Source organism: Sinohyriopsis cumingii, chromosome 12 (genome assembly GCF_028554795.1).
Source record: "Sinohyriopsis cumingii isolate HCF-2022 chromosome 12, ASM2855479v2, whole genome shotgun sequence".
Taxonomy (NCBI): domain Eukaryota; kingdom Metazoa; phylum Mollusca; class Bivalvia; order Unionida; family Unionidae; genus Sinohyriopsis; species Sinohyriopsis cumingii.
In genome coordinates this window covers 124597911-124621346 of record NC_142972.1, presented here as the reverse complement: position 1 = coordinate 124621346, position 23436 = coordinate 124597911, and the positions used below count along the sequence as shown (strand labels likewise).

The 23436-nt window shown below is 35.0% G+C and overlaps 1 protein-coding gene across 4 annotated transcripts in view; it reads right to left on the bottom strand.

The window, feature by feature from the left end:
• Positions 1 to 9573: 9573 nt before the first annotated feature.
• LOC149787395 (uncharacterized) overlaps positions 9574 to 23436 on the bottom strand; it is a 40877-nt gene continuing 27014 nt past the window's right edge. For 2 of the 4 annotated variants that reach the window (XM_089977985.1, XM_089977983.1), the window contains one exon: positions 9574 to 15191. In XM_089977985.1, coding sequence (XP_089834111.1) covers positions 13097 to 15178 — 2082 coding nt within the window. In that variant the 5' untranslated portion in view covers positions 15179 to 15191 and the 3' untranslated portion in view covers positions 9574 to 13096. Of the gene's footprint in view, positions 15192 to 15787; positions 18206 to 23436 lie in introns of those variants that run through there. The other 2 variants (XM_089977986.1, XM_089977987.1) reach the window with 2 other exon arrangements.

Sequence of the window (23436 nt, the reverse complement as noted above, 5' to 3'; positions counted from 1 at the left end):
TAAACGTGTAATAACCATGAAACATTACATGCAGTCATCCCAAAGTCTAGTTGGTCCTAAATGAAAATGGTACTGCTGAGGCATGACCATCTTGAAAATCTTGTTGCAACTTAACCCGAATGGATGGTAATATCAATACGGGGTTTTCACAAAAAAACCTCACGTCCTGAATGAAAATCATGCTGTCCCATGTGGCAGTCATCTTGAAAATCTTGTTGCTACACAAGGAACGAAAATTGACATAAACTTTTGACAAAAAGAACTTGTATGATGTCAGGTGGTCCTACCTAAACACAGTTCTGTTTCTTTTTATTGCTACTTCTGAACATCACCATGGTTTTTTTTACTATAGGACATTGTATGATGTTGACTTGGTCCTAAATCTAAATTGCGTCGAACTGACATCCAATTTAGTCACAACATGAGCCATCTTTAGTCGTATCAACATGGTATTTTCACAAAAGGAATTGTTTTGGTATCTAGTTGCATTGTTAAGAAAATTTTGAAGATCTGACATAAACTATGCCTACCACAGTGGCCAGTTTGAAAATATTTGTGTCCCTATAACACCTTGATGCAAAGCCATGCAAACATTTGGTTATGACCAGGTCATTTTGTATATGGTGCTAAATGAAAATGGTGCATATCTGTTATCACTATCTTGTTATCGCGACTCCTCCGTAAATAGAAAGTCATTTTGACCGGGGGTGTGTGTGTGTGTGACAAGATTAATTATGATATCTATTTGTCTGTATTAAAAATGTGCTGATCTGGCTTAAAATATGGCCATCATGATAGCCATCTTGAAAATCTTATCCTTACTCTTCCTAAATGAAATCTCTTATGGGGTTTCTCATCAGAAGAAATCTTATAAAATTTAGTTAGGCCTGAATATAAATTATGTCGGTATGATATCAATATGAAAACCAATGTGTCAACTTTGGAAATACTATTATCACTACTACAGAAGAATTTATATCCACATAGGGTTTTCATCAAAAAACTTCTTACGATATCCATACATGCCAACCATTACATCTTATGCTTGCTTGTATATGGGTTATGCTTTTTATGTACATTAGAAAATAAAATAAAAGTAAAGCAATAAAAAGTTGTTTTTATCATTTTTATTATCCTCTTTATAATTCCACTCATATATTATTTGGAATTTGTCACGATGGCACAAAGCAGTCTCAGTAGAATAAGTAAACTGTACTAGGTGACAATCAACGATAAAACTATTAGAATAGCCGAGTTTTAAATTGTGCTAGTCAAAATGGAAAACCATCAGCTCCGAGCATACACACGGAACCGGGGCATTAGCGACCAAAAACAAGTACAATGCTTTTAAATGGCTGTACTGAAGCTCCTTTTAAGAATTTCACTTACAAGGCTACACTCGTATAGTTGTGGGATTTGGAAAAATAATCATCAATTGTATGGTTTCGTAATTGTTTGTTTGGTTACTGAATTAGGTTAATGTCTTCCCTCCCACACGACTTAGCATGGGGGCCTCATGGTAACGTTGCTTTGCGGGCTTGCACACACTCCTGTAAATCATGCAATCGAGCGTGATTCGAGGGTAAAGTTGTGGGATACAGAAGACTTTGACCTATATCAGTAACAAAGGTTCAAAAGCTGCATAATGATGCAACTCACTCAATCTTATGGGTGGTTTAGAACTAGTGCTTGACAAGAGAAAAGGTACATTATTGATAGGCATTGTGAAGTATCTTCATATTTTGCCTTGTCTGACCCTTTGTCGATCATAGGAACAAAAGTGTTGCATTTTGCATCTGTTTCGGCTTTTGGGGAAGGTATATATTCATTACATCTCCTATGGTCCACAAGTCCTGACTTTAACACAAATTGTACACCTTTGATTACAGAAGTATTCTTTGACTCGTGCTTGTGAAATAGTGTGCAAAAGATCACTTCAGTGTTTTCTCACTATATCTGAGCGATCAGAACAGATTCGATCATATACAGTTGAAATATTTTTATATCTTCAGGTTCAACTTTTCATCCCAATCACATTTCTTTCCCATATCCATGATGGTTAGTGCTGTTTTGGATGTTATTAATTGCTAAATAGTTAATCAGTCACGATTTACAACTATCAAATTTATTTTATTGGACTTTTTTGTTCGTTTGTTTTACTACTGAATAATAAATGAACAAACTCGTGTGTTTTGGTTACTTGACTGAATTTTACATTCTTATTGTTCTATCCGTAAATACTTTCTATTTTAATCAAAGCCGCAATGGTATTTATTGTTATAACTATATAATATAAAGCTAGATATGCGTCATCAATCGATTTAGTTGATAAAAGACGATTGATGACGTTTGGCTAGGTAGGATATGCCAGCAGTTTAAAACAGAGACTCTGATGCCTGAAATAGTTTGTATGAGTGTAGATGGGATCATTTGGGCATGGCAGTGTAATCTTTAACCAAGTGTCATGATGGAAGGACTAAACTAGGATTAGAGTGTTTTGTTGTTGAGGGTTTAACGCCATTTTTCAGCACAAGATAGGCAGCACATGGCATTCAGTATAACTTAGTATAAGTAGTGGTGGAAAGCCCGGTAAAAACCAACAACCTACGGGAAGCTACTGGCAAGCTTTCTCACAGAACACGACTGAGACAAACCCACAAGAATGGAGATGAGATGAACAAACTGCAAAAGGTGAGCCCTTTAGACAAATCGTCCACCTAGAGCCCCGATTAGAGTGCAGTTATGGCGGACAGTCAAGACAGTCTGACACCTGTGATACGAACATTTGCTTTAACATGCTTGTTTTGCTAGACAAATGGTTTGAAATTATTTGATTTTACAGTTGTGAAGTTAAAAATAACCAGAGGAATAATTTATGTATTTTGCAGTTGGTTAAAATAATAAATATCTTCAAATCACAAAATGACTAAATAACTTTAGACACATGAATCCGATTATGTATCATTAAAATATTTAAATATGTTTTAATTGCCACAAACAAACTAACAAACTGGAGAAAACGAGAAAAGAAGCAAAAATACAATCACATCAAAAGAAAACAAAAAGTGAGTACATTATTAGCACAAACAGCTAAAGCAAAAAATTAAAAACATTGAATTATAATTTTTATAGAAATGTATTGAAACTGGGTAAGACAGTATATTTAAAAAAAAGAAAAAAACTTAAGTAAATTCATTGAAGAATGTTGGTGCAGACTTAAAAATAATTTGTTGAGATATTGAAAAGATCTTAAAAGCCTCTGATTAATATTTGAAAAACCTATAAATGTTGCCATATTTGGCTGTCTCTTGTAATCCCATGTAGCACTGATATTTAAGTAGAAAGTGAAATTCATTATCGTATTACAAAAATGCCAGGTTCAATTTTCTAATTGTATTGCACGCATCTTCCTGTTTCGACATGGCGTATACGAGATGATGCTCTGAATTTAGTTCACAGGCTTACCCAGAAATAAAATGGGTGGTGGGTGGGGTTATAAATACAAGTAGGCAAACTCACTGGGACAGAACCCTCACATTCTGATGGATTTTAGGGCATAATTTGAACCATCTAATTGTAATGAAAACCTGTTCTTCGGGACGAAAGGCACATAGGCTCTGCCCCGCATCTGGTTCTTGTTGCATGTTCCGCGTTATTTACTATAAGATGTAGTATTTTAGGCCTTGTTAACAGATAAGGATCCTGAGCAGAACTGATCGTAACTAGGAAGCCGACTTTTGTACCGCAGGTTGTCTAGTGAGTCTCTGCTCGCAATTTTAAACTTTATTTTTATTGGTTGGTTGATTTAGTAGCAATATTAACACATTATGGCAGCCAAGTGCAGCCGACTTTTGATATTGGAAACAGCCAACCTTTGGATTATAAATATGACGTTCTACCAGCTGATCTGCCGATAAATATTTGTATTATGTGTGAGTGAGCATGGGCATCTTTAGGGGCTCTACAGTAACGTATGTAATTGTGATAGACACAAAAACTTCTTACTATGGCACATAACCTTCATTTGTAGCTATGACTATTAATCTAGAAGTAATGGGTTTGGTTTGTGACATGTAGCCTAGAGGTAATACATTTCTGGGTAAACTTTCAAAAATCTTTATCATTTCAAAACTTGGACACAAAATATATAAAACCACAAGTTGTGAAAAAATGTGCTTGGATAAGTGATAGTGACTGTAGCTGTATGCCAAACAATCGTATTAGGTAACGAATAAAACATGAGATTTTTATACAGTTTCTAGATGTCTGTCAACGTTTTCGGCTTAAATATGGACACAAAATTTCCACCTGAGAGAGAGAGAGAGCAAGGTTCTTCTTTTCTTTTTTCCATGATAGTTCTATACTCTAATGTGTCATACAATTGGAACCTCATGTACATTTTTTTCGTGTTTGGTGTTATATTGGATATGTGAAAAAGACATGTATTTGTATTATTCTATTATGTAATGTAGGTATAATAGTTAAAATTTAAAAACAAAATACATTCTTGGCACTTATGACGCTTTAAAATACTGTTAAACAGTCGGTTGAAATGACACACGCTATCGCGGACTGATCGCTGTGTTCTGGTATGAATTTTTCCGAAACAAGGCTTGAAACTTGGTTATTTTATCAATATGTTATGACCTTCATTCAAAAACGGCAAGAAAAAGGTCAGCCCCTCTTTTTAACACGAAATATACAAATGGATGAGAAAAAAAAGAAGAAAAAAACAACAACTGACATTTACAACCGTCAGCAAAGTGGTTAACATTTTAGCTAGTCCGATAAATCAACCCCACCCCCAATCTGCTGATACTGATGGACAATATTTTGGTCTGATTTCACCTGGTCATTAAAATGTGCAAACATGCATACACTTTAGACACATACCAATAACTGGTAACAACCATATTCCATATCTAGTGCGAAGTTCAAAATGGACAGAGGGTTGTGCTATTGCACATGAATTTACAAGTCACCAAACATAAGATTTGCTCCGGAAATATCATGTACATGTCACCAAAAGAACTCTTCAGCCGACGGTAGTTCCACAGCCATGAGAAATGCCGACAAGTCTAGGTTGCAGGTTTTAAAGAATAGCCTATATCAGCCTCTAAACCACCAATCGTTATCATCAAGGGTGAGGGGCTGATTTATCGGTGTACATTTCAGTGTGGCCCTTATTAAGGTAATACATATATAAGAACGAAACAGTTAAATCATCTTTCATTTCATTCTACACTATAAATTGATTATTTATTGCATTATATTGTTGTTTTCTAAGTTGATTTGCTTCATGACCCCAGTTTCAAGTGAGTGTTTTCGGACCCCATTTCGGGTGCGAGAGTATATCACGTGATTAGTGACTTCCGGGTCCCCAATTTCCAGGACTACTGTCAAAATTGTCAAGAGCCGTTATTTAAAAAAAACAAATAATATCTTTAAATTTAAATGTGTGTCTAATTTCAGAAGGCCAGGTTTTTGTTATTTTTGACGGTATTTAGAAGATACGACAATAAGAAACATGGGACCCCAGTTTCAGAGATATCTGTTAAAGACCCCACTTTGACGTTAAAACATGTATGTGTGTGTGTGTGTGTGTGTGTGTGTGCTGTGACCGAGGAACTAGTGGCCAAATTTATAGCAATATTTGACATACCTGATAGCCCTTATTGACACTGCTGCACATTGTAATGTCGAATTGCTTCAGTCGGACATGTTGTTTTTTTTCCTGACGGAATGAATTCCTGGCACAAGCAAGTGGATGTGTTCTCAAGAGCCGTTGACAAACATTACGGGTCGTTGTAATCCGACTGTATCCGATGGATGCCATGGTCGGTTAAAATGGGTTACGTTTCTTTAATAAAACTTGTCTATCTAATCGGTTTTGTTAAAATTATTGGGCATTTTGCAGGTAAGATCAGTCATTACATTAAACCACACATGTAATTATGAAATACATCAGCTGTAAACATAGAATAGGCACGGATTATAATAACTCAGTTACATGACTCAAGTAAACATACACACACACACACATTATTCGCACACATCAAAAACACGCCCAATAGTTATACAATTCTTGCACGTATGTCACTGTTCATCATTTACATTTCTCCATTTTACATTTTTGTCTTTCGAGAATGTAATGCCCGCCATTTTCAGAACTGCACTGATTTACAAAAAAATTGGAGCACACAATTTTTGCGACTTTGTACTCTAATGAGTATAAGGGATCGAACATTGCATTCCTGCGCGGTGAGGAGAATATAAAATATTTTATTATTAAGGTAGATACCTCAGATTTTCCATCTAATTTGGACGGTCGGTTATCTAAAGGCTACTGACACATATTCCTTATGGTTTTCTGTTCGGCATCTTGACATTGACATAAATGTAGAATAGGAATGTCCGTATAACTTTCATGCTATCCGAGGCGACATCCTGTTTCGTTACCTCAGCAGCCAGCATCGGTGCACATGTCGTCCTATAATTGAGTGTCAGTACTTGTCTGATTCACGATACCGATTAAACAGGAAACGAAAATGAAACTCTCAAGTTATGCTGCTGGTAATCTCATATCAACGAAAGTAAAAATGTCATCCGTTGTGTATATATATCGTCATACATTCCAGTTTCCGTACTTTGTCAAAGTCACTATACGGACTCAACAGGAAACGAAACTAAAACCCACAGGTTATGATGCTGACAATCTTATATCAACGGTAGCAAAAATATGCAAACAGTCTCAGAAATACTTAGTGAAATGTAAAATGTCAACGCATCTTGTAGTTTGTACTTAGAATGTATGAGTTAGTTAATTGTGAATTTATTGTATTTTTTAATTTGGCCATGTCATTGCATCCTAGTGCAATCGAAATTTATTGTACTGTATTATTTCTTAATCTTAACCATATGTGAATAAATCAAAATCATTCAACCGAGCTCCCGTCTTTTTTTCATTTTCAAAGTTTAATTTTGTCCTTGACTTGTGCTTTTAGAAAGACATTAAGTGGAGATACTTGTTTCATATTACCACATTGCCTGTACGGAATACCATCTTATCACATTGAACCAAAATCTGGGCGGTTTCAGTTTCCTTTCCTAGGTTAATGTGATAACTGCTTGCATCATCTAAATGTGCCAAGTCACTTAAGGGCAGAAACTCGGCAAGATATGTCAAAATCGTGCCTGATCTAGCAATTATACAACATATTACTCTAATCAAAACGTACTGTCCCAGTACTATATCGGTAATCCCGTTAAACGTCGATCATGACCCATTACTTAAAACAGTACGCTAATCTCAAAGATTAAAATGCCTGATTGTTACCACATAAATCGAATGCTTATTTTTAGAAAATGTAGCCATTAACTCGAAAAGCATGGTTACAATTGATTGAATATCAAATTTATTTAAATCTAAAGCCTTGCGCCGATTTGGGTGCAATAAAAGAACAAAACAAAATGTCACCATTTTTCAAATGTTCACAAATCATAGGTTGATTAAATGCTGATGAAGTGCATAACTACAGAAAATGAAAGGTCAGTGTGTTCTCGATTTCCTTCCTTGGGCTGCAGCAATGTACCGAATATATTTCATTAGAAATAAAGATGAACTTGGCTGATCCAAGCATGAAGCATATTTAGTTTGCTTGACGGAACTAGCATTCGATAATGATAGTATCTCTTTGACTTTTGTGTATATCTGCATGCTTTTCGGCATGTGTCTGTATGTATTTATCGAACGTTACTTTCTTAATTTGTATTGTATGTATACTTATATGACTTCCTGAGATCTTTGTTAAACTGTTGTAAGTATTTGCATGCATCCATTGGAAAGATTGTATTATTGATAGGTGTGACTGCTGCCATAACCGATCCTTCTATATATCAAAAACTCATTGGGAAATCGTTTCTAGAAACCCAGGCTCAATTTAGTACGAAGACACTTATCTAATTTGTAAGATGACTCTTATATAATTGAACTCACAGCATATTAATATTGATGTTTGTATCAGAATAACAAGTGATTGTATTCAAAAGTGCCAAGTCTATTTCCTGTGAGTGCACCTGATTTGTTAATCGTATCTCTTTACTCCACTTGCCAACTGTTTAGAGCACTGTCTGTTCATCTGAGGTTTAAGTTTAGGTAGCATTGAGAAATTGGGACCTTTAACAGGGCATAAATATATATTTGCATGTTGGGGTACCTGTTCAACAAAATCTAACGAGTTTCCAAGAGACTAAAGGTATATTCAGAGTGATTGCGCGGCACGTGAGCTCCCTTTCTGTTTAAAGACATTGGAACGAACAACATAACGAAATAAGTGAAGGCATATTGTTTACTATTTGGTGTTTCTTGTGTCTCTTCAAGCTTACTATTTGGTGTTTCTTGTGTCTCTTCAAGCATCTCTGCCAAAAAGACCGTTCTTCTGTGAACTACTGTGTTTGCCCAAGAGTGTGCAAAGGCACCACAAATTACGAAAGCTTTCCCACTTCAGCTTTGTCATTGTTAATGTAACAAGCTTTCTTTGATATTGCAATAAACAGTATAAACATCTCAATACCAGGATGAATATTCATGAGGACATATTGGTTATTGTTTATCAGAGTTTTCTATGGAGTAGCTTGTCGATTAAATCTTCAGTCGTAAGTATATATTGTCCATTTCTGCTGACAACACACACACACATACGCACACACACACAGACATACATATACATCTATAAATACATGTACTGTGTTACGTGTTCAGGCTCTTCCAAACAGTAACGAGAAAAGAGGGAAGACAACAAGCTTCGTAAATTTAACAAATAATTCTTTTCCTAAGAAAAACAATTTAAAAATTAAAAAAAAAGATCTTACGAGTCAAATCCAAGAATAATCCTAGAATTATAAAATAGAAATCCTAGTAATAAAACGTCCTAATGAAACTGAGTTCGAATTCCGATGAAATCCAAAATTTAAGGCGATGACGTAGGTTGTGGTCAGTGTCGTACAGATGTGTCAATTTTTTTTTGTTGAATCACGGAAAATAATATTCCAGTTTTTTTAACTCTGTGTGAATTTCAGTAAAAGTGTTTGTCCGAGAATTCTGTATGAGCACTTATATATTTCCAGGGAAAATATTCACCTGTATTCCAAACAAATGAAGTTTCAACTCAAACTGGTCACAACAAAACACCTTTAAGTGTCAATGGTTTAGAGCACGAATGGCTAATTCTTATAATAAGATGAGTTATACGACTCAATAAACAGATTCCAGGATGAGGGTCAATCCTCATGTCAAACCTAATTGATACATGTTATTTGACACGTAGGCCATATATGACACTGACTGAAATTAAGATTTCATAGATTGGGAATGAATAAATAAGTTGAAAAAGTTGTTTACCAGAAACTGTCACTGTTTCTGGATCAAGGACATGAAAAAGGTCATACTTAGATATAATATCTCTATAAAGTTGTTTACGTCAAAAATAAATGTACGAAAATTCTGAACTCAATTTTAAACAACATTACAACAGCATGTAATGGGATAATAAATTTAAACTAACAAACAAACAATTAACTTAATAAAATATAAATTTAATGAAATATACATAACAACTGTCATTAACTCTCCTAGTTCGTTTTACACCAAATAAATATGTAAAATATTAATATCAATACTCAAAAAAACAAACGAGGCATGAAACAGACAAAAATCAAAAGACTAAACAAAATTTGAACAATAAAATCAATGCTTAAATAAAAAAGAGGCAAATCAAAACAGATAATTGTATCTAAACTCTATGGTCTTAAACTAAGCAACATAAAAGCAAACAATCAATCACGTGTTGTAAAATTCTACAAATAATTTAATTCTCTAATTTATACAACAAAATTTTAAGGGAACTTGCAGTGCTGTGTATTAAATCCCAACTAATCCTAAAGTTATATCATAAGTCCAAAGGTATAGATTATTCCAAAATAATTCCATGTCTTCAATGTGCTGATGAGCCCGTGGTATTGAAGGTGCCGACGTACAATAATCTTGCTGTATCACAATGATATAGTCAGAACATCCTTGAATGAATTCATGCTAGTACCAAAGAGTGTTTTAGTCTAGCCTCATTGAGCACTTTGTAATTTTAATAAATAATTTACATAAATAATTCCTCTCAAGTTATGACTCAACACAACTTAAATTGATTCCACAAAGTCTGATCCTACGATAGGAATGAATAATTTTGATATACACATGTTTATATAAAACAAACTAAGAAACAATAAGATGACATGGATGTGGGTTCTTCCCATTAAATTTGTAACCAAGTTCCCTTTCTAGAACATTCTAAATTTTGTACATTAGGATCGACAATACAATTTCCAAACACGATAGTCAAATGATCCACTTCACGAAAAGAATGAAGGTGAGATAACCATTTACTGAGTCAACAGTGCAATCGTTTGAACATGGCGGAACAGGTGAGACAAAATTATATAACTAACACTCAAAGACTGTTACATCAAGCAGACAATATGTTATCACTCGCCATAAAGAGCAATACAAGTGAATTCGTTGCTGTCGCTGCCCACTCAAATAAACCATTGCCATCGACAGTCCACTCAAATAACCCATTGCCATTGACAGCATCAAGATCAACCTCAACATTATCAGCATTAAGGTCAACAATAGGAAACATCATCAACCACTGTTCTTTCGAAGAGTGTCCAGTATAAGTAGGGTTATTTTGTTCTGAAATGTTCATTGTCAATGAATTAATTTCAATTCATTAGAACCTCGTCAAACAATCAAAGAGTGTGTAGAGGAAAATGTATGGTGTTTTAGGTGTGATCTCATTAAATCTAAACCTTTCTTTACAGAGAGAGAGCGACTATCACTGGATTATAGTTTTGCCCAACATACTAGCCGTAAGGATAATTTTTGCCAACAAATCAACATTTCCTTATAACTTAAATCTTTGAGGTTGGGATGGGGTATACACACTGAAATGATTTGATTTTCTTGTTTCACAGAATACTTAGAGACATTGACAATATTGCTGTTCAATTAGCAACCCCATATCCCTACGGTATTAAACGTATGGAAATCTAGAGAGCCATAATTTAAATTGATCGATTCGTCAAACATGTTTTTATCACTGCCGTCAAAACTGTAGCATCGTGTCTACAAAGTTTAATGTCTTCGTTGCTTGCGAAGAATGATGACCTGCGATATGAAATTTCCGCACAGCCATCCGCTGTTCTGGTTGGTGGGTTATAAAAGGAATGTAGCCATTTGATATTTAGAAAGGTAAGCAAGGAAACAATGTAATAATTTTCATAAAATATGATATTTTTCATAACTTCCTCAGCGACTTTTGGAAGAATAAAGTAAAATCCTTTTTCACACTATAGTTGACAATTCAGATTTGCTGCCAGTAAAGCATAGATACGATCTTATTCGGAATTTCAGTATTTAGTAGTTAATCAATATCAACCAAAATACGTGTTGCTTAAAACAAGAAAATAAAAAGATCAATGAAGACGTCTGTAAAAAGAGTTTGGCAAGCAAGATCTCAGGAAAAAGATCATTTACTTTGCACAGTTACTTCTACCTGTCATGCACAAGGTACAGTGAGGTCTTATGTGACTAATGAAACAAGAACATAGCGAAGGAGGCGGCGATGACGTGTATTAACTGTTACATTTTTAGATGCGTTGATTATTTGGTTTTTAACCTGGTAAGTAACTAGTAAATTTTGCTTATTCGTAAAAATAATTTTAGAAAAACCCACGCAAGAGAATAATAATAATAATAATAATAATAGCAATACTGCAATACCGGCACAGATTAAGGAGCCTGAGCAGCTTATACACTTTTGACGACTTCATGCTGTCATACTGTGTGCAGGTGACGTCACGTGGCACTATATATATACACAGAGACAGACAGAGATACAAACAGACAGAGAGAGATAGAAAGAAACATAGATTTTGCAATGGGACGCGTGCGCTTCGTTACTCTGTGCAAATGTACTGAACCTATCTTGTGTTGAATATATATTGGCCTTTTATAAGTGAGGCTCATTTTTTGTGCATACAATTAAGAGTTTAACGTTGTATTTTCTGAGTTTATCGATGTATAAACTGTCAGTTGCCGACTCGCAGAGCAAATAACGCCCGAAAGCGCTATGTGAGCTGTGTGAGCTGTGTGGGTCGGCAACTGACAGTTATTAACATAATAAACTCAGAAAAAAGCAACGTTAAACTCTTATAATTGAAATTTCAGTTATTCGTTATGTTACTTTGTTTGCATCATTAAAAAACAGAAACCTTAAATGAGCGTAGTAATACATGTTTGGGGTGTTCTGTTACGTAGCTATTTATAGCACTTGGGATTGTCCTGCTTGATCGTAATCGTCATAATACCGGTCCTTCAACCAATGGAAGCCAAATTGATTCAATTTTTTACAGACATAAACACAACTCATTTTGATCACGTGGTAACATTCTGACCAATGGAAAAGTTACTTTCATTTACCAGCTACTGGCATTGCAAGTATTATATTATTAATTACTTCCATGATGTTTGCCAGGTTTGCAAACCTGTATGCAATATTCATATTTTTTACCTGCAACAATAGTATCTATAGTGATTTAACCCAAAAGGTGTCATTTTAAGAGAATACCTTGCCACATAAATCAGACTCGGAACACAAAATATATCATAAAATGTTAGTGTATACTGAGGAAGTAGAATTAGTCTTACAAAACCGTACATTTCATAAATGCATTACAGAATATCGGTGTCTTGATAGAGCCATACTGATGATACGCTCAATGACCTTAGCAAAATAATCTAAACATTTCACGTTGACATATTAATAATAACACATAGTGAGGATATTCGTTATATCTAGTACACGTATTAATTTGAATACATTTTCTTTGTTTCTAGAATGGAAATACGTTATGAAACGTGAAATGTTGTCTAGATTCTTTGAAAGCCAAATGCTAGTAGGTATATCATTGATTTTGGTATGTTTTTTTTATATTTAGTGTTTGGAACTACATTTCCATGTAACGAAATGAAAATATTTGATCAGGGGGACACCACAATGTAACGTCTGCCACCCGGACATCTGAAAGCAGCGTTAATAAGTGAACATATCTGCCACTTGGCTGCGTTGTGGTGATTCTTCAGCTTCATTGACCTGGAGAGAACTTTGTAGGCTTGCACTAGTAACCCCTCCTTCTTCAGACAGTAGGCCAGCAGGTTGAGGGCGGTGTCCATGTACGCCAGCCGCTCGTATCGTATGACCCAGATCATGTTGTCCAAAGCAGCCATCTTCTGGGGGATTTTGGATTGCTGGTGATAACACTGATGCTCTAGAAAATGAAGATAAAATTTAGGATCCACCACTGCCCATGACTGCCATTTGTCGATATCACGATTTAGAGAACGTTGGTATGATCCTGTCGAGCGGAACATCTCTGGGATAAGTGCTGCGGGTGTGCCATGAATTTCTGAGTGGAGATAAGGCACTGGAAATGCAGAGTAAAATCGTACTAACTCTGTGGTTGAAAGATTCTCATTCTCAATTGTATGCAGGATGAGATCATTTGTTGTCTCTGTTCCTACACTCGAAACAAGGAATGTGTAATTCTTTTCAATATTTTGGAGAATATTTTCTGCCACTATGACATTGTTCTGCATGAGGTAGAATGCTGCAAGCTTTAGTTTTCCGGAGGCGACATCAGAGGATGACCCCGACAGGAGCAACTCGTGAGCAAAATCTAGAGCTTCTTGGGCTATGGCATCCTCTACTTCCCAGCATAGTGAGGCCAGATTGGAACCAAGACTGGAGTGACAAAATGAGGTAAGTAAAGTGATAATCTCATGTCGTTCCACATCAGTTGAAGTTGCCCTTTCTAATATCTGGGGATTTATTTGAACACCATCAGCCAAAAGAATAAACCAAGCAGATAGAAGTAAACGCAGTAGATAGCTAACTGTAAAAGATGTGGAATTAAAATGTTTCTCTTCATGGTAAATTTCTGTAACAGGACACTGACAGGCTCTGATCAGATTTTGTCCGATTTTGTCATAGGGTATCCCAGTGAGATACTTTCCCTTTTGTCTAATTAGATCGCGTAAAACATTAACCAGGTAACTTTGAATGTGACCGTAAACTTTACCCAGAAACATATTTTCAGCCGGTATGAAATAATTCGGACAGTTGCTTTCCTCCACCCATGTACACAACGTTCTCAAACACTGCTCGATGCAGATCAGTACATTCTGAGGCTGCCACAAAGTTGCAGGTGTGCTCTCGATCAAATAGAACATACAAGTCTTACAGTGGTAACTAGTCAACACATTTTCTCCAACCTTCGGTTTGATGAAGTATTTGTTGATCATTTTTAGTAAGACGTAACATTTGTACTGAGACGAACTGAACTGCCAAACTAGTATTCTTTCCCCATACGATAAGGATATTCTAAATTCAAGGTGTCTCTCGGGGCTTAGTTTTTGCCCTACTGGCACAAGTAGTGTCTCGGACTGTTGAATGACGGCAACCGTTTCTTGTGATGGCCAGTTGTGATTTCTGTTTCGTGTTATCCACCCCAAGGCCATATCAGGCCATGATAAGGCTCGGTATGCGAACACAACGTCGTGGGAAATACCTGGATTGTTATACAATGTATTGGCAGGTCCATGACATGTTAGATTCACAGCTTTAACATCCCTGTGCACACTGTGTATAACAGATCGACCATGCGCATCTAAATTTAGTCCCTCTGTCTGTAGATTCCAAATAGGAATTGGTGTATTATCGTACAAACCTTGTAACTTGACATATCCTGGCGGTGTGGTGCTATCTGTAATCATTAAAAATATGTCAAAACCAGGCTTCCAGGACCGCAGATCCTGCAGCACTGTAACTGAGTGGCATAATGCAACAATATCAACATCTGAATTGAACCCGTGTGCAGTCGCCTCAGCTTGACTTCCGAAAACATGATTGTTAAAGACAGAAGGAAAACATTGGACTTTGAGAAGTTTCTCATTCTGTCTCCACATTGCAATTCTCTTCCACCGAGCTTGCTCTCCATATCCTGATGTGTCCAGTACTGTCATTAGTCTAACAGACACCTCCTCATAATAATCAGGAATTTCCATGTTGATCGACAGTCTGAAATATATTGAAACCTATAGTGACCTCAAACTTCGTTTATACTTGTTAAAATATCCACAGTTTATAATCAAACTCACAAACAATGACTCACGTCAGGTTCCTTTTCAGAATTTGGACACAGGTATCCCATTGCAAACAAATAAGTAACTAATAATAATTTATAATAATACCAGGAAGAAAGAGGATAACTATAATAATTACAATTATGATATAGATGGCTTATGAAGATTGGAGTTTGATAATAACGTGTCTTTCTTTGCAGATGTAGCAGATATTTTCCCTCTTTCTGACGATTTTGGTCAACTAGTTGTAAGCGCAGAAATAATATTTGTGGTAAAAATATTGATATATTTCTATCAATCTATATATTTCTATCTATATATTTCTATATTTCTATCAATATACACAGGTTAAACCAAATAAAATATTATCATAATACTGACCTCCAATTAGTATTTAATAAATCAATCAATCAAACAAACAAACAATCAATCAATCGATCAATTAATCAAGAGACTTCACTTGTCCTTGTGAAAAGTTTACAATCGGTGGAACATATTTTTCTCATAACGGTTTTATTTCCAAATTTCAACCTGTCTCGAAGTCACTAAGGTAGCATCAGTATTTCACTCCTTATCTAAACTTACAGTAGGTCATCTATATTGTTAAAGTCAGGCCTGTGGAAGAGAATAATATGTTACAATCAAGTTTGATTAAGTTTCAGAAACGATGGAGTACAAAACTAAGCACAAAACGACTAATATACAAACTTAAACATTAAACGACTGCCATATAAAACTGTAAAGCCATTTACCTTACAAAAAATTATTAAAAACTTACAAATGACTATTGTGTCAGTTCGCCGTATTCGACTATGTCTGATTTTTAAGAAAATTCTTTGCTTGGAGTTTTATGCATATGCGTATTTTCTGGGTATACAATTAGATTTTGTTATGGCTTCTTAAAAACAACTCTTAATGAAGTAACGAAATCTGTTTTGTAATTCGTTCAGCTATATAATTGTCTTTCTGTTTTCTTCTATTTAGTCCTTATTTCCTTTATCTCCTATTTTTCTTCTATCTTCTTCCGCAGTTTCGCTTTATTTATTTCATCACTTTCTTAATTGCATCTGTTGATCTTAATCACTAATTGGAGATCATTCGATGAACAACAGTCATCAACTGATCAGCCTTAAGTTATATCTGGTACTGACTACATTAACATAGTTCTTGTAATAATGATCAATATATGTCTTTTTAAAATAATGTAATGCAGTTTAGGATTTTAAAAATAAAGTCACTGTCTATATTAAGATTATACTCACGTTCAACAAAGAACTTTTTACAGACATAAGAAGGTCGAGGAAATTGTTCAGAATTTAACAAACGTATGTCTCTCCATTGCTTGCTTAGTTTCGTAAATATTATCTGTACAGATACCAATTACATTTCACATTCTGGGCCAAATATTCTTTCATGGTGACTTAAAATAAAATCATGATCTCTCCTTTCATTTTCCCATAATATATATCTTCTTCTGCAGTTCAGAAACAGCTGCTCTCGTTCAAAATTTTGCAATTAGAAAATGACCTGCTCACGTGCAAAATCCCCATCGTGATAAGAGCACCGCCCAGCAAGAGACATATGATGAAGTTCTGTTGGTAGAAGGAGCATATATCGAAGGATGTTTGCAGATGAGCAAAGTTACAGACTGACAAAGAAAAGAAATCAGTAACCTTCACCTTTCTCACGATGACATGTAAAATTGAAATTATTGCCTGTATTGTTCAAAAGTCAAATACGATCGTAAAATAGTTTCAACAATTTCTCTACCTACTGAAGACAAAACAGTAAACATCAGTTACGTTATTTAATACACACGTTATTTGAAACAAATCCACGTTATTTAAAATAAATCCACGTGCTAAAGCACGGAAAGCAACAATCAAGTTAGAACAGATGAATTAAGTAACGAAATTAAAATGAAATTGTGCATTCTTTTTTTCCTTGATGCCTTCTCCTTTTCAAATCGGTAGGGGGGTACAAACAAACGGGATGGTGAGAGCATGCTACAGCTACCAACGTTTATACATGTCAGAAAGTAGGGAACTATAGAGATTTTTGTTTTTCATTTCGCGAATTCATGTAAGAGGGTTGCGGTCAATGAATTCAATGACCGAAGAAGTAGCAAAGTCAATATGCACTTTAACGTGTTGCTAAGCCAAGATCAAAGTTATACATTTCTTCTGGATTGTCCAAAAAGTTCCCTGATGCTAATTTTCTTTAGAAAAATAGCACACCATCACCCTCATCAATTGCATCAACGGAGACTTTAAACAAATGACTAATATTTGCAGCTAAGTGAACTGTTGCACTCTTATGTATGACATTTAATATGGCGAAAGCCTCCTAACATTTCTGAGTCCAACGAAATTTACATTTCTTGCTCAAAAATTGGTCAAGTTCTCTGAAATGTTAAAATGTTGTCCGGTAATATCCAGCCACATTCAAAGATCGCATTTCCTTCTTATCATTGATCGGCACTAGGAATTCAGAGATAACCTTGACCTTACATTCTAGCGATTTAACGTTACCGTGCCCCATACTATATCCTTTAAATGAAAAACAAGACGTAATGGTCGAATTTGCATCATTGAGTCGATTAAAGAATTTCCGATTGATTTATAAGTGATCTTTCCATGTGTCGTTCAGATGACGACGTCATCGATGTAAGCGTGACGATTATCTAGACAAGATGTTATCATGTTCATTCAAGGATGGAATGTTGACGGAGATTTCTTCATGCCAGTTACTTTTACTTGCTTCTACGAAACTATTCTCTAGCAAATAGTGAATTCCCTTTTTCAAACATGCCTGCTTGATAGGATTTATTCTGTGAGGATGCTGTTTAACAGAGTTGTAATCTACAATTTCAAAGTCATGGTCGATTGTATTTGTTCGTGTTTCAACATCAGAAAACAAGTGCTAATATTAGAATAAGAGTTGTTTTAATTCACTCTTTCCTGTAGATGTGAAAGCTTCTGGTCTAGATTGTTTAATATTTCTAAATTCTAAACATTGCCTAAGCCAAAGTCACTAAAGTCAGATTGGATTTTATCGTTTACATTCACACCGTGAGGGACAGGTAAAACTAAATGTTTTGAAAGATTAGCAGGGTTATCTCTTCCAAAATACTCCTTTAAAATACTTTATATGATACTTTTGTTTAGGTTTCCTCTTCCCAGTAGTGTCAGTTATATAATTTAAGTCAGTAATTTTCTTTTCAGTAGGATAAGGATTATAACATATTGCCAAAAGAGGATTTTCAGGTATGGGCAAAAGAGCCAGAACTCTATCACCAGGCCAAAATTTCCTTTCAGTTTCAGTTCCGTAAAACTTTAATTTCATTTTTAGTGAGTAGAGTGACGATTAGATTAGACATCACTTACGAACCACAACTTGATAACACACTGACAACTCATAGCCAGAGAGTAATTCAGGTGACCGAAATTTCTCACAAAATAACAAACTGGAACATTTGAGGCATCAGTTTCGCGACCAGCCGTCTTAAGAAGATTTGGAGATCCCATGATCTTGCTCCTGTTTGGTTATAAATGATTCTCTTTTGTTACCCTGATTAGAATTAAAATGTAAATTTATTCACTAGGGATAATTCTTTTCAGAAAATTGTTTGACCTTGACTGTTAGTGGTGTTGATCTAAATTTTGACCTAGCTTCAGAACGTGTAGCTACTTACATAAACAGTTCTATTTTATCTTAAAATGATTGGTTGTTGTCAAGCTCATAATGGGCTTTGGGTTTAAGATGTAAACAGCTTTTTTTAGAAAATTATTTCTTAGAGAAAATGTTTAGTTTTCGTCAGGGTCATTCTTGGTGTACGTGACATAAACACGATCACGTGACCCCCTTTTGATTTCGCGATTCTTTCTTTCCATAACTACCCACTTGTTAGTTTCAATAGAGATGTGTAGAGAGAGATTTCTCAGTTTTTGGGCTTTTACACTTGGTATCAAGTTGTTTATTTTGTTGTTGCCAGATTTTTAAGTTAATTATCTTCAGACCATTTTGATCTCAAAAGGATAAATTCTTTATATTCTGGAAATATTTTGAGGAGTGCCCACACAAAGGTTTTGGAAGGACATTGCTTACAAATTTATTATGATTTCCAACACAGGAGTGTTATTTATAAGGAACTGTAAACGACAACGTTGTATAGGATACGCCTTACGTCATCGCCTTCATTCTTGAATTCTTCATCGGGACTCGAACTTTAATTCAGTAGAACATTTTATTATTAGGACTTTCGCAGTTTAATTTGTGAATTGTTCTTGGATTAATTTTTTATTTGATTCTTTAAACCGTAAGTTCTTATTTTATTTTATTTTTTCATTTTTACAGAATTTTTCCCGGTAAATAAATAATTTGTTAAATGTTAAAAAGCTTGTTGTTTTCACACGTTCTGTGTTACTGTTTATTCGAGCTTCTTGTCTAAATAAAGGTACCACTTCAATCGATGACATCATCATCTTCAACCACATCTAGAAAGATCACTTAGAAGCCATTTCGAAATTCTTTCATCGATTCAGTGATGTAAATTTGAGAATTGATTTACATAAGATTGGGTTTTGCCGTTCTTGTGTTATATTGTAAGACATGTTGCAGGACACGGTCACGATAAACCTGTTGAAGTTAAAGTCAAGGGTATCTCTGGTGGCCTAGTGGTTAAAGCTTCCGCCTCGGCCACGGGAGGTAGTGGGTTCGATTCCCGACCGAGTCATACCAAAGACTTACAAAACTGGTACTAACAGTTGTCTCGCGTGTCGCTCAGCATTTAGAGGTTAGCGCTATGACTGGTCGGCCTGGTATCAGGATAATGTGACTGGATGGGACATGTCTGCGACATAATCCCAACAGTGCTAGGCATAACTATAAACTGCCACACTGCAGACATCGTAGCGATATGACTGAAAAATTGTTAAAGCTACGTTAAAAATCCAAATCACACACACACACATCTCTAAATATAAAGTGCCTACCAGTAAGATGCAGCTGATGAAATGCTTGGATATGGTCAGATATTATCGGGAAGTTAGTTCAAAGTGTTTTATAATTGCCAAACCCCTGAAACGTTTATTTGGCAAGAAACGCATTTTTCAATGGTCTCAGAAATGTTATGTTGTTTATGATAACATAAGGGTCATACAGTGCTGCAATTCTTTCAGCTCCAAATTTCAATCAATCACTTAAAGTGAATGTTGATGCAAGTCATGGTGAAGTATTGATTCAAAATGACAAAATGATGTGGATCATGCAGTGCGCCATTTTTCTAAAAATACTAAATAAGCATCAGCGAAAATATTCCACGGTCCAGAAGGAATGTGTTACTTTAATAGTGATCTTTCGCAAAGTGAAACACAAAGTCAGAGATAGACGGAGTGTGCAGGAATACGCTGTTAAATTTATGAAGCTTGTACTGTCTGGAAAAAATTCCTTTTCAGTATTTTAATAATTGCTAAAGATAGTGTAATTTGAACTAATTAAAGGGGTTTGAACACAAGGGAGCAGTCATTTTACTTACCGGTAGATCGTGTGAAATTACTATAAGTACGATATCCTAAGTAATGCCATCCACATTACATGAAATTTGTATAAAGGTTTACAAATATTCTTTCATGTTGCAAATGCAAGCAACTTCACTTCACACACGCCACTCTCTCTCTCTCTCTCTCTCTCTCTCTCTCTCTCTCTCTCTCTCTCTCTATATATATATATATATATATATATATATATATATATATGGGTGTATCTTGATTGCAGAAGAGTACATTACGTGTTCAATCCTGTGTGTGGGAATTATGAATTTCTTATACTCCAACTTTGTGAATCAGAGTAAAAGACATAGGTCAGGAATTACTTAATCTAAACAGTATTCGCGAAATGTAAATGAGGAATAGTAGCATATATGCATTCTTTATAACAATTGCGTGTGTTTTTGCTCAGTGCGAAATAATGCGTGTTGGTATGTCTGTATATGTGTAAATATTCTTAGTCATTTATCAAAGCTATTAAAATCAGTACCACAAACCCAGTAGGTCATACTGTATGTTGCCGTTGAATAGTATAATACAAATGATCGAAAGCTCTATCAACATTGCCGAAAATGACAATAAACCAATGGGTCTACTCTATTGCTGGGGCGCTGAGAAAGATGCGACGATATGCTACATTTGCAGCTTATGTATTTCATCATTTGTTCGGTTTGAAACGTTCTGGGACCTTTCACAAGATTTGTATTCTTTTTATTTGTTATCATTTTCGTTGATTTCCGTTTATCCTGACTTATTTTTTCCAATAATGCATGCACCCTCAATTGCTTTCTGTCATTTGCTACCAGAATTGTTTATTTCCTGAATACAGTATACTGACATTTCTAAGCTAATGGACTAGCATGCTGAATTTTGTATATAAAAATTAGCAGAGCTTACTGTATTAGTTGTACAATATCGAACAGAGAACAGAAAATACTGGAATGTCTAAATTATCGAATAGAAAATACTGCTTGGTCTAAGTTATCGAATTGAGAATACTGGCATTTCTAACTTATCGAATATATATATATATATATATATATATATAGTTTGTACTGTCTGCTTGACCTTTATCCGTAATTGATTTTTGTAATGTTGTTTGCTAAAAGTTACGTTACATGCCTAACATTGTTTACAACGCAAAATGTTCTGGAGAGAAACATTAACTAATAAAACTCTTTTGGAAATATTTGAATTCATTCCAAGAATTTGTGAATTATATCATTGTGATACATCAGGACTGATGAATAATCATCCTATTCAAGGCTATTGGTAAATCGACACATCAAATATTTAAATTATTTTGGAACACTCGATACTTTTGGATTTGTGAAAGAACCTTTAACTAATTTCCAGACATCAAACACCAGCTAAAAAACACCATCATCCCAATCATTTTTTTGTATCAAAGCAATAAGACAGAATCATATTCTTCAACGTCTGATGAAATCTTTCTAAATGCCCTTGACTTTCAGGTTGATAGGTTGATGATTTATATTGTTGGATGCCTAATTCATGCATAACTTGTTGGAAACTTACAGACTTAAAATTTGACCCTTCATCAGACTGGACATATTTGAGAAGGCTAAAGAGTGTAAAAAATAAATAAAAAATTACAGTCTTTTTTTATGGTTTTAGCTTTAACATCATGCAGACATCATAGCGATATGACTAAAATTGTTAAAGTTACATTGAAAATCCATAACACATGTTGTTAATAGTATTTTAGTAGTAGTAGCAGTACTGGCAATAGTAATAGTAGTATTTATAAACTGTTTTTAATATATGTTTGTGCGTGTGTGTGATTTGGATTTTTAACATAGCTTTAAAACAAATGTCAGTTATATCGCTACGATGTCTGCGGTGTGACAGTTTATAGTGATGTCTAGCACTGGGGCATCATGCTATAGACATGTAGCATAATGCCCCACCCAGTCATACTATCTGGACACCAGGCCAACCAGTCCTAACACTAACCTTTTAATGTTGACAGCCAAGCAAGGGAGCTGTTAGTACCATATTTGTGAGTCTTTGGTACGAATCGGCCAGGGATTAATGAAAGAAGGAGAATGGGAAAGGCTTGGTATGATTGCATTACAATCGAATGGGATAGCATTATCCAATCATATTATCCAATTCAAATACTGCTTTTATTAATTCACCTGAAAATATATAAAATATTATTTTGCGAAACGTAGCATGAACAGATCCGTTTGAATTTATGGTATGCAGCTTTAAATAAACATATTTTTTTCACACATTGCAAGAATTTGTAAGCCGTTGAGAAGCATATTTGGATGATCTACAAGGGTAAACATTTTTAAGTTTTGTTAGCTTCATATTTTCTCTAATTTCCTTTCTTGAAATTATTTGACGAGAAAGCCTGAGGAGGAAGCTTGTTTAAACTCTAGTTATATTAGTTGTCAATTTAGTAATAAGATCAAAAGAAAAATTGTTGTTTGATGCAATTCATGAAATTTGAACATATACAACAATATCAATGAAAGATATTCTTATCAAGGAAGATTTGTTAAAGTGCTGCTGAACAAATTCAGGGTACCCTTTAAAATGGAAAAGTAAACGTACGCAAGTCAGTCCTCTCTTGAATTGTAGCAGACATACTAGTGTAGATCT